The 13,080-nt window shown below is 37.2% G+C and overlaps 1 protein-coding gene across 3 annotated transcripts in view; it reads left to right on the top strand.

Moving 5' to 3' along the window:
• vti1a (vesicle transport through interaction with t-SNAREs 1A) overlaps positions 1-13,080 on the top strand; it is a 149,937-nt gene that overhangs the window by 86,326 nt on the left and 50,531 nt on the right. For all 3 annotated transcript variants that reach the window (XR_005187487.1, XR_005187486.1, XM_037691468.1), the window contains one exon: positions 8,738-8,808. Coding sequence is in view for 1 of the 3 variants with exons in the window: in XM_037691468.1 (XP_037547396.1) it covers positions 8,738-8,808 (71 nt within the window). In the remaining 2 variants the exon portion in view is untranslated. The remainder of the gene's footprint in view (positions 1-8,737; positions 8,809-13,080) is intronic.

Raw genomic sequence — 13,080 nt, 5'->3', positions numbered from 1 at the left:
GCTTCACAATTCACCAATCTTGAGTGGTTGTGAAATAGGTGTATGTGCTGACCAGCCGTCTGTAGAAATTCCGTTTTTTAATTGAAGAACTCAGAAAGTACTGCTCCTGCACATGCATTGTTGCACGTGGGGCAATCACCGCAAGCATCCAAGTCCATTAGTTTTCATTTGGATGGTTCAGTGAAACTGGCTGATTAAGTCCAAGCAATTTGCTCGTAGGAACCCACATTCTCCACTCAATCCCGCTTTCTCTCAGCCCTTTGCCACCAGTAGGGTTGTCGTTCAGGTTAATTTAATCTGGTTTGTTAGACATATTAACATCTTTGTGCCTGTCGTAAAGCCTTGGCACAAACAAGACGGCTATAGAGCTTTGCATGTGAATGGTGCGGCTGCATTTTTAATACAATAAATGTTTTAGTGCCAATTGTTGCCACCTTAATGAAAGCAATGTAATATTTCATTGGATATGTCAAAGTTTAGGCATAATGTCCGTATGGACATCTAGGTGCATGTAAATTCATAAATCTAAAACGAGCCTTTTCTTTATAAGTTTCATCAATTTTCATTGAAACATGGTTAAAGTGACTTCTGGTGTTAAAACAAAAAAGTAAATCTGGTGATTTGCGAATTTGACTTTGACGTTGAGGTTAAAGGAAAAGAGGAGGGGGAGTTCAAATAGAAAGAAAGTGTAGCTTTAACTTCTCTCCACCCCAGTACAGCTTTAAACAAATGGTTTTATTACCAGCTGCTCTCCTACAGGCCTGGTCATTTATACCCATTAAACTTGCGTCTTATCACCCATAAGACATCCTTGTGTTTCTCCATCCACCAATTGTCTATAATCAGCCATTTAAAGCAGCAACGGAAATTTCTTTTGTGTCTTGCTTCGGTCTGATGGACAGGCAAACGAGCTGGGAGGAGGAATGGGGGAGTACAGAAGGATATTTTCTGCGGAATGATGAATAAGCCAAGTTGAGTGGCTGGCTAACCGAGATCTGTCTTAATCAGAAGTGATTTGTCAGAACAGGAGCTCTGCAGGGTCAGGGCGCAGGCGATGAATAAAACACCGCCTTGCAAAGTGAAGAAAGGCCCCAGAAATTCGCCCTGACTGCCCACCCCGACTCAAACACACGCAAGGGGAAGGGCCAATTCATGGGCTAAGTCAGAAAAGGCTGAGATAAGCCAGCTACACTGAATGTCCTTTGGTTTGGGACGTTAGGTGTCTAATATTTTTGCTCTTTAAAGGTCTGTTTGTGAGTGTAAAGTGAAATTGATGCTAAAATGATAACTGAGTCTAAGAACAATTCACTCTTTGAGGAATCATCTTCTGTTTAATGTTTCGCCTCCTGGGATATAAGACGCTCTGATAACTATGCAATAGTGGTTGTCATTAATAAAAGCAATCCATCTGTTAAAGAAAAGCTGAGCCCTGAGATGTTACATGCCCCCTTGTGACTAAATGGTTGGCACTTTTTTATTATTATTTTAAGCTATTGCTCAGTGCAAATGTGCTAGCCTCATGGCCTGTGGGCTAAACATTACGAAAAGATCCCATTGTGGGTAAAACATTGATGGGGAGGGGGGTGATGAAAGTGTGTCACCATGCAATTGTAGACTTGGGAAGTCCTTATGAAAGCTTTTCGGAAAAAGTGTACAAAGACGGGTAACTTTTTTCACCTGGGACTCAGACATGTAAGTTGACTGCTGCACGGTGTGTTTGTGTGCGCGACTGACAGAGTTTGAAGGGAAGGAAAATGTATGGTCTAACATTTATCAGGCCCCTCCTTACGTCCCCTCATCCCTCCCCTGGGATTCCACACCTCGTTTGTTGGCGTGTGTGGCTTGTGTTCTGATATAAGTGTGTGTGGTAACCTTCACAAAGTGGTCTCAACTGCCTAATGAAAAGGAGCTTTGCTGAGCCTCAGAGCACACCACTGTCAGGTCTTGTACCTTTTCGGCTCTAGGGACACAGAGAGCAACTGCCTCACTCCAAAAGACACTGTTTTTTTTTTTTTTTTAGAAAGTTTGCTATGACAAAGCTTTTGTAAAATAGATTATACTTCCAATTTAACCTCTCCTTGGACTGAAGAAAGTTGAATGGTCTACATATCTAAGCAATGCTCGAACATTTTTTTTGCCATCGACAATTAATGAATGGATGAATGGATGCCTTTGAAATGATGAGATTTCTTAAAATAGTTTTAATCTGGAGATCTTGCTGTGAAGTGACAGTGCTAACCACCAAACCACCGTACTGTCTATATTACTGTTACGTTGGGGATATTATGTCAAATTTGATAAGATACTAATCACAACTAGAGAAATTACATTTCCTGGAACATGCAGTGTGAATGTTTATTGCTGAAGAATTTACAACAAAAAAAAAAAACAGCTGAAATGAGCTAAAAACTTGCTGAATTGTAGCTGAAATGGAAGAGCGGGCCTAAATTAGCCAAAGAAAGTACAAAGAACACATTTTCTGAATTAGCCCAAACAAGTTCAATCTGGTCCTCTGGACATTCAAAAAAACAAAACAAAGCAAAAAAATATAGAAACGTTTTGTCTCTCATCCAAGAGACTTCCTCAGTCTGAGGTGCTGTATTCAACTCAGTCTCTTAAATAGCACCTTCTCAGAGTGGATCAACCAGTTTGCTGCTGACAACCAAAACCAGCTGCTCACATGCTCAAGAAGGACCATCAGCCTAACAATGGATCATTAGCACACTGATGGCTGTTTACTACTCACAGAGGGCTGAGTGATACTAGCAATCACAGCATTGTAAGAGGGGGACAGTTGAACCCGGAGGCCTCCACCCCTGTTTAATGATGGACAATTTATTTTCACAAAGATGGCCTCCTTTACTCCTCTCTCAAACCATCGTTCCTCTCTGTCCAGGATGTGCACATCTTCATCCCTGAAAGAGTGACCGCTGGCCTGGAGATGAGTGTAGACCGCAGAGTCCTGGCCTGATGGTGTTGATCTTCTGTGCTGGGCCATCCTTTTGGCCAGTGGCTGTTTAGTTTCCCCGATGTAAGACTGATCACTGATCGGAACAAAATGTGAAAGGAGCAGTAAAAGGTTGTAAACAGATCTGAAGTTATGAAGGATGGAAAATGAGCTCAATTAATTTCCTCTGTGAAAAAAGTGGCAGAAAAAGTTAAATATTTCAAAAAGCTAAAGTTGCACCAATATCAAAAGTCCTAGCACCCTTCTCTTGAACTAGCTGAACGTTTTGATATAGGATTTGTTTAAATAACACAAAAATTGTGGAACGAGAAAGATGCTGAAAAACGTACAGAAGAAAATTGGATCACAATAGTGTGAATGCTTCATAAGGATTCACACTATTAGTGTTCTGTGGCATCTTAATCAAGAGCGAGATGGCAAATTACTATTATTATTATTACTGTTTGGTCAAACATAAATTGCAGTTATTGTTTCCCCCTCTTATTCCATTCTACTGAAACAGTTCCTATTAATACTCTAAGCATACAGTAATTGTTTAAAACACAATGGTGGGCGATAAAAGCATACATTTATGAGATTTCTACACATTTTGTCTCATTGAACAGCTGATTCTACAATCGGGAGGGTTTATTTGCTCTTCTGTGACAGTTCAATAGTTGTTAAATATTAGAAAAATGTCACATTTTGCTTTGTCAGATGAGAATATTTGTCTGCTGAGAAGCCACTCTGTTAAACATGTTGCCTCCAGTTCTGCACACAATACTGGGAGCAAAATGCAAGTTGTAGAGTTCTGTTAAAAATATGATCAAATATCCAACTCCAAGAGAGAACAGAGGGTTTACCAAAATGTCTGAAACTTTCAGTTTTCTTTTACTCATTTAACGCTCTTAAAAAGTAAAGTTGTAGCTGATTATTAGAGGCAAGACACAATCAAGAAAAACAGCTTTTATTTAACAGCTGTGTTTTTAAGACTAAATTTATAGACCTGTGTAAGCAAAAGCCTTCTAGTTTGACCTGTTTTTAAAGGTTTTGACTTATTTCATTTAACTTTAAGAAAAACTTGTGTCCTTTTTGCAAGCAGGTTCTGAATAAGATTCACTTGTTTCTAAAAATATCAAGGTATTTGCTAATAATTTCCTAATTGGTTCCCTAAACTGTGTCCAAAAATGACATCAGATAAATTGTTTTGTTCCTTCTTTTTACTTTAAGTTTGTGTTCTACAATAAAATATTACATTGAGCTAATACATGTGTTTTAATGAAAACCAGAAGTTATAATATTTAGCTGAGATAAAATGAAGCTGTTTTAATTATGTATTAAAAATAAGGCTTTATATGTTCATTTGTTTTGCCCTCTATTAGATTCCTGCGTTCATTTTTTTAAAATAAATTTTATTTTCTGGAGCTACATTAGGGGAACTAGTTAAATTAAGGTTCTTTGGTGCTGATGTAAATGTAATGTAATGCAATAATGGGCTTGTTAAATGGACCTTTGGGGATGGGAATCTTTAACAAGAGAGCCAGAGCACGTCCTCCCGGTCAGGGTTATTTAAATTGTTAATAGCTGTTTAAACAGGCGAGGAATGTTTTATAACGAGCGACAAGTCAGGGACATTAACGGTAAATGAGTTCTCCTTTTGGAATTGTTTTATTACTTGTACATTTTTTATTTTGAATCAAAAGTTGTAAATTCTGCATTTGTTAGGATCCTGCAAATAAAACAATCCTGTTGCATGAATCTGCAAGTACTAGAATGCCTGGAACTTCCTTATTTTAAAACTTTTCGTTTATATATGTAATAAATGATGGAAATGAAATGCACTGAACAAAACCAGATTTTTGCTGTAGGAACCTTTCGTTACTTCAGTTTGTCTAATCTGACTTTTTTTTTTTTTTTTTCACATTTTTTTATCAGTGTGCTGAAAAATGAAAGCTCATACAAAACATTGGTCTAAGACGTATAGAAGATTAATTGAAAAGTACACAAATACTGAATATTCAGAACAAGTGGAGGATACATCATCATCAATAAATGCCATCAATTCACCTGAGACCTCGGGAAAGTTGGAATAACTCTTAAAAGAATGATGAGAAAATTTGGAGGGCTTTGGAAAGACCATACATACAAGAAATATGTTTATCTTAATCAAAAATATATTAATTCAGTCAACCTTTATTTAGACAGGTTAATTCCACTGAGCCTCAGGGACTCATTTATAAGAGAGACCTGATTTTAACAGAGTGATGACAACACAATATAATATAATAATATAATATAATTTAGACAGCCTCTTAAATGGGATGTTCTGGGGATTTGAATGATTTTTGGACCTCTTGTCACCATTTATGAAGTTTAATAAAGCACATTTGAGCAAATTCTGTCTTTTAAGTGTTTAGTGTCTTGTGTTTTAGGAAGCAGCACCTTATTATTATTTCTCAAGCGAATATGCAACCTCATTTTGAGCAACACTGGACTGTATGTTTCGGACTATAAGGCGCACTGGATTATAAGGCGCAATATCAATGAACGGGTCTGTTTTCGTACACAAGGTGCACCGGATTATAAGGCTCATTAAGCAAAACTAGAACATTTTGACAAATCTTTGGGTGCCGTGTACCACATAAAATCGTTTCGAGGTCAGTAAGGACAACCAGAATTCATACATAAGGTGCACTGTTGATTTTTAAGAGAAGTAAAAGATTTTAAATGCACCTTTATAGTCCGAAAAATACTGTTGAAATGTCCTGTCTAAAGAATTCATTGCAACATAAAACAGTCAAGTGTAAGACACCCCCCCCCCCCCACACACACACACACATAATTTTGCCCTTACAAAACAAAGCTACGTGCAAATTGTGTGTGATGATTGTTTGGTTTTTCACCCATGACCTCTTCCATCTTTCTGCACACTGTAAACCTTTCCAATAATGCGCTGGCCATAAAAAAGTGCTTGTGCTTGTCACGCTCGTTTATTAGAAATAAAAGAAGCTCCAGTACTGACAGAGATGGATAGATGTGGGTATTTGTCACTTTAACGGAAGATTTCCGCTTCAACTCCCTCCCCATTTATTCCTTGTTCTTTGCCAATCAGTACGGGGGGAGGGTGTGTATTTTTATGATTATTAATACCTGCACTCAGTCTTTTAATCTGCCCTATTTGTCACATGTGACTGTCTGACTGCACTGTTTAATCTGGGTATCCTTCAATCTGTCTCGTTCCAGATTAGAAATTAATGAAGGCAGGAAGAGACACGTTGGAGTCGGTTACAGTGTAGGGGTGTAAAGGACGGGATGAACTGGAAACCAGTGTTCATTTGACAGTGCTGTTTCCCTGATCCCTTTTCTCCGTCTCTCGTTCTCCATCGTTTTGTTCCTCTTTCTCCCTGCTCTTGTTTAGATGCCAGATGTAGCCCATTTTTACACCCCACCCCCCAGCCCTGAACAAGCGCTCAGCACGTGGGCCCTTTGGTGTTCGGCACCTGTGTAGTGTAATACAGTCAGCAACTGTGTTGGTTATTCTGAATTTGTTTGGTGCGCTTGAAAGCCTGTCTTTGATCCATGCAAACATTCTTCCATTTTCTCCCCCGATTCATCGTCTGCCTCTCTAATTTTTCACCACTATTGTCACAGCAGTGTTGTTACTTTTTTGGGTTAGTTGTGGACAGGGCAACTTATTTAGTTAAATCTTTTTATTTACTTTTTTTCCCACTACTAACCTAAGAGACAGAAAAATGATGACCACTGCCAATTTTGGCACGTCTTGGCAGAGATATTTAAATATTGTAATCTATAATGTTCGCTGAGTATTTCAGGATAAATATATACCTCTAAAGACAAAAAATATCCTTTAGCCATTCGTAAGAGCTAAATATAATTATGCTTTGACAAAATATTGCAAGACAAGTGTTCTACAAACTACAAAATCTGGATATTTTCCATTTAGTTCTTATGGCGCTTTCAATAGCTGCCCACTGCACCACCTGGTGGTGGATGGGTTAAATGCAGAGACTAATTTCGCCATTGTATGGAAACATACAGTGCTGACATTGTGATGACATTATTATTATTATTATTATTATACTGAGAATATTAAAATGCAACAAGTCACGACTAATAAATTATTACTTATCGAAAATTTTTAGGATCTTCTTTTGTGTGAGATATTACCAAAATCAGGAAGCTCTTGACAATGATAAAACTTTGCCTTCGCAGTTTTTACTTTTATGTACAATTAGAATTAGCAGCAGCGTTCGTACTTGTTTATTTAGCTTCTTTTTCGGGCTTTCAAGTGAAGAATTAAAAATCCTTCTTGCATACAAAACTCAATTACCATCACATAACTGATATATATATATATATTTTTTTTTCTTTCAACCTGTGGCATTTCTCATCAGTCGTGCAGTTTCTTAAATTAGAATTAAAAAAACGACTTAGATCAGGGATCTGCAACCTGCGGCTCTGGAGCCACAAGTGGCTCTTTGGTCGATCTGCAGCGGCTCTTTCAAACGTTGATCAAAACTAACATAAAACTGAATGTTATTGATTGTTATACTAAAATAAAAAAAAAGGTAGTTTTAACAGTATTCTTGTCTTTTTTTGTTGTTGTTGTTGCAAATATGTGAATAGTAGAACAATACAAAGAGTAAAGCATATTCACTTTATGCTTTATCTCTTCAAAGTAGGATACTTAATTTTTTCACAATAAAAAATAAAATCAAAGGCCTGCAGTTCATTGTTTAAAATTTTACAAAATTGTTTAAATCTATATTTTACTTTTCTTTCTTTACAACAATCCGGTCTTTTCTTTTGTCTTAAGATGTACTAATATCAAAAGTTAAAAACCATTTGATATTTTTAGTTTTATAAAGTCATCCCTACTGGCCAGAAAAGCCCCCTCCAACAAACTTAAAGTGGTCCATGGGCCACCAGTTGATGATCACAGTTGTACCAGACTGTTGTGGCTCCAGACACACTTATACACACTTAAATACTTAAATAATACTACTGGTACTTAAACTTTTAACTTTTAACTTGAATAGTACACAACATTATTTTACATTATTATTGTTTAGCATATATCTTAGATTCTTACTTTTTTAATATACTTTATATTTTTGCTATTTTTGAGTGTAACTGGGACCTTGTGTACACAATTTCATTCCACCTCATGTACCACATATGATGCAAATGACAATAAAGAACTTTTAACCTTGAACTTAGTTTAGTGAACAAAGTGGCATAAATGGCTCTTTTGATCGTAAAAGTTGCAGACCCTTGCTCTAGATGGACCAGTTCTCTGTACTGGTTTGAGAAGAAAAAGTTCAAGCATAACATTTACCATACCATACCACTTTATTTATAAAGCACTTAAAACCGCTACAAAGCCAACCAAAGTGCTGTAGTGGTTTTACAGACCAACACAAATACGCCTGACATGAAGCAGCAATGCACACTCACACAAACATCAAATGTCTGTTTAGAGTCACCATTAGGATGTTTTTAGATTGTGATGGAATCAAGGCGTTATAAATAAATTGACAAAAAGCTAAATTTGTCACGGGTTTAGCTTAGCCAGCTCTATACGAATCTACAATTTGCCTTGTAAGTTTCAATCAATGTCCTTATAAATCCTTTTGTTCTTCAGACTTTGGATTCCAACTTTAGGTTTATAAGCTAAACCTTTTGTCATCTGCATATTATTAAAGTTTTTTTTTTCTTTTTGATAAAAGTTGGACACACAGATTTGTGACGCTGCGTTTTCCTTTTCAGAACAAGTGGGACAGGAGATTCTCTCCAACCTGCACACCGACCGTGAGAAGATACAGAGAGCCAGGGAAAGGGTGAGTGCACGCCTGCCACCTGCACATACTTGAACCTCCGTCCTAACAAGTGTATGCAAAACCGTAAGTCGTGACAGCTGCTTAACAGCACCACCTTTGTTTACTTGACAAGCTTAAAAAAAAACAGTCTTAGGCATGTACTGTATGTGCACAAACTACGTCAGCAAAATTGTGTTGGCAAAGCAACGTGTTTCTTCCGTTTTCCATTCTTTGCCAAACGTCGCTGCTTCTACTCGTCAAACAGGAATGCTTTTATTTTGAATTATTAGGGTTAGGTCAATTTTCCTTTCCTAATCCGTTTGCTTTTTCCTTCCTGTTGTCCTTCCTCTTCAGTCATCTTTTTACCTTTCAGCACTCCTCTCCAGTTTCACCCCTTCCTTCTGACTTTTCCTCAGAGCCCCCATCATTCCTTAGTTCAGCCTCTCCTAACATGGAGCCCACTAAACAGACAGGTAGAATAGACCAAATTATTGTAGACGCAGCTCCGTCAGCCCACTCAATGCAGAATGCTTAAAGATCATATGGCAGAGAAAAAACATTAAGTATGGGTCACAGTGTCCACTCTGTCTTTATTTTTTCTTTCTCCCACTCCGTCCTTTCCATGAGTTTTACTTAACCTTCCCACCACATTCAAAATGCAAACACACACACACAGAGAGACTAAGAGGTTTTTGTAGAGAAAACATTAAGTAAAAATATAGTAAAATATGCAGGATGGAAGGTTTAAATTTAATAGAATGTAATTGATTTATAGTTTTTGTATAAATGAATGTATTACTCTTTAAAAAAATCATGCTAATTTACACAGGCGAACACACAAAGTCATGGCCAGCTGGAATGAGGTTTATTGTTTTTGCTTTTACGATAAAATAATAGTTGATAAAACGATGGGGTCACAACGGTTTTCTCTTTAACTCGGAACGACTTCTAAGTTTTTATAAATGTTGCAAAATGTTTTAATAATTGACCAAATAGCTGTTTATTTGTCAACTTTCTATTTTTTTTTTCATTTAAATTGCAGGTGTAGCTGTTTATTATTATTTTGAATTATTTAGAATTATTTGCATTATGCGAATTGTAATTAAACCAATCAACCTTTATTTATGACACTTTTCATACAGCAGTGTGTCACACAAAGTGCTTCACAGTAAAACACAAACAAAAGAAAAGCCAGAAACGAGCTAACAAGAACTATGCACACAATCACTGAAAAGAGCAGTAAGTTGTAAAAAGATTAAACAAAGGGGGCTGTAACTGAAGGAACTGAGGAAATGCACTTATGTTATGAATAAACACAAGGTGGGTGTAAAAAATAAATAAATATACATCCATAAGTCACAAAAACATAGATTTTAAAATCTGAAAATTATTAAAACCAAGATGCTAACATAGAGCAAAACATTAAAGAGAGGTTAGAGTTTAGAAACATCATTTGAAATATTACAAGAGTGTGAGAAGGGTTTTAAACACCTATATATATATTACTAAAATAAACTACTACTTACTACTTGTACTACTATTCCTACTTCGCGGTTTTTCACTTATCGCAAGGCTTCAGGGTACAGATCCCCCACGATAAACGACAGACTACTGTACACACCACAAGCTGTCACTTGAGTGTTGAGGTTATTGATTCTTCCATGTGGGTGCAAAATAATACTGTAATTCATTGAAAACATACGAGCAACTTACTTTTCCTTCAGTATCTTTAAGCTTACGCTTCAGTTTCAGACAAACTCTCAAAACAGGATGTTGTTTATTTCGCAGTTTTCATTCTCAAGTTTCAGCTGTGTTTCCTAACCCACTGCTTCTTGCTAGACCGTAGGTCCGTCGCATTTTTTTTATGCTTCTGCACACTGACTATTTATTGTTTTGGTTACATAATTCGTATGCATTTTTACTCCTGGAAGTCAGCGTGACGTTTGGAGATTGTTCTATTTTTGAGCTACGAGAAAAACACAAGTCAGGCGAAACACCTTCTTCGTATTTATTGATTTGTTTTATTTTTTATTTAGGCAGCCATAGTTAATTTTAGACACTCGAATGAACACAAATTTTCGTTCCGTTTCAGGTTAAGGATGAAGGCATAAGAAATGGGATAGCGTGTCTGTGGTGGTGGGGATTCAAAGAGAGATGTGTATTTTGGGAGAACATGTGAAGTACCAGCGGGGACAGATCTATGGGTTGAGGCAGACATCAGGCAAACTGCTGGACTTGTTGTCTTTGCCAGAGGGCCCAAACCCAAGGTCCCCCATCTACCCTGTACTGCATGTATCCTTGGCTCTGGCAACTTGCATCGCATCAGCCCAGGCTGCCAGAGGGTAGGATGTAAAGATGGGAAGAAGGAAGGAATCGAAGGAGTGGTGGGGCTGAGTTAAATGATTTAGACCAAATGAAAAGGTGTCACTGGAACATTTTAAAGGTTTTTAGAAAGAAAATAGAACGCAGCTTGATAAATTTATGAAAACATTCAGTGTGAGAATGTTTTTATTGAAAGGGTCATTATCTTAGAAAAGGATAAAGAGAAATGACTCCCTGCGGGGTGGATAAAATAATCAACTCCCCCCATCATCCTCTGGAAACTGTGACAACATGTAGGTGTTAGTGGCTGCTCACTCAGTGCAGTGTCAGCTTTTTTCCTCCCTTTCACACGTTGCTGGCAACGTCTCTGCCGAATCATTTTAGTGTTAAAAAGTCCCTAAATCTGTTAATAGAGCGAAATGAAAATATTTCTGTGACCCCCGAGGAAGAAAAGGCAGCAAGATAGAGAAAAATAAGAGAAGGTAGAGCAAGAAAAGGGAAAAATCCAAGGCAATTAGTCCTGAATCACCATGATCATTATTTCAAGGGTGCTTTCAAGGACACCTTGTGCTTGCTAGGTACGTCAAAAGAAAAGGCAGCTCTTTTTATAATTATTATTGTTGTTTTATTATTCTGATGTTGGCTCTGCAGCAAGATGGGCAGAAGGCCACTCAGCGACTCTTCTAGACTACTTGATTAAATATAGTCGTTTTCTGTTTAAAATCGCTCTTATTGGTAACAGTTTAAAGGCTTGGAAATAAAAAAATAAAAAGGCCAAAGTGTATTGTACACACAGTCAAGCTATTTCTGTTTTGAATAAATTGCCTCTAAAAGTGTGCACAGTGGGGGGGGGGGGGTGTTGTAGAGGGTTGTTTCTAGATGAGTAAACATCCAACTTAAAGGTAAAAAAGCAAACTGAAATCCTAGGATCTCCTCTCTGATGCTCTTATTACCAGGCTGAAGTGACTCAAATTTGACTTTTGTTGATTTGACTCACATGATTTTTTTTTTTCAGAGATGTGTAGACACAAAAATCCAATTATCAACTTTGATGTTTGAATCAATTTTGTGTGTGTGTTTTTTTTTTCTGGCAACACATGATTCACAACCATGCAACACGAATGAAGGCCCTTATATTGAATTTTGTGCAGTTCTGTTGCCTACAAAAGTGTGCACCAACAAGGTAATAGAAACAATACACAGCTACGTCTCTCAGACTAGCTGTCAGAAAAGTCACATTTATTTATTAGTAACCTGATATTTAAAATATATATATACAGTAGTCCCTCGCTACTTCGTGTTTCAACTTTTGTGGACTCGCTCTTACATGGTTTTTCAAAGTAAGATTGGACATGACACACAATTGGCTGATTGATGGATGAGCTGGAAGATTGGTATGGATTTTTTAATTTAAAATAAATTGTTTTAAATTGTTTTAGCACATGCTGCACCTTTGGGCAGCCCACATATGCAGGGAGGAGCTACCCCCTGCATCCTGTCATGATCTCCGCTCTGCAGCGAAGAAGTGGGCGTGGCCGAGAGCGCTGGCAGTTAGCAGAGATCATAGGAGTAGGTCAGATCATAGGTAGGATATCATGACATGCTGTGCTCTTTTAGAGCGTTTAGAGTTTAGAAACATTGCTTAGAATATTGCAAGAGTGTGGGAAGGGTTTAAAATGTCTTATACATATATAAGTACTAAAATAAACTTACTTACCAATTGCACTACAATTCCTACTTTGTGGTTTTTCCCACTTATCGCAGGGGATCCGTACCCTGAAGCCCCACAATAAGTGAAAAACCACAAAGTAAGAGTAGTAGTAGTAGTTTATTTTAGTAATTTTATATTATATGTTTAAATATATATAAAGGCATTTTAAACTCTTTCCACAGTCTTTCAATATTCTAAACAATGTTTCTAAATTTTAAATGCTCTAAAAGAGCACAGAAAGTCATGATTTCAGCTCTCTG

Source organism: Nematolebias whitei, chromosome 17 (assembly GCF_014905685.2).
Source record: "Nematolebias whitei isolate Nwh7 chromosome 17, NemWhi1, whole genome shotgun sequence".
Classification (NCBI taxonomy): domain Eukaryota; kingdom Metazoa; phylum Chordata; class Actinopteri; order Cyprinodontiformes; family Rivulidae; genus Nematolebias; species Nematolebias whitei.
Note: the sequence above shows the minus strand (reverse complement) of the source record. Positions and strands in the feature narration are given on the sequence as shown.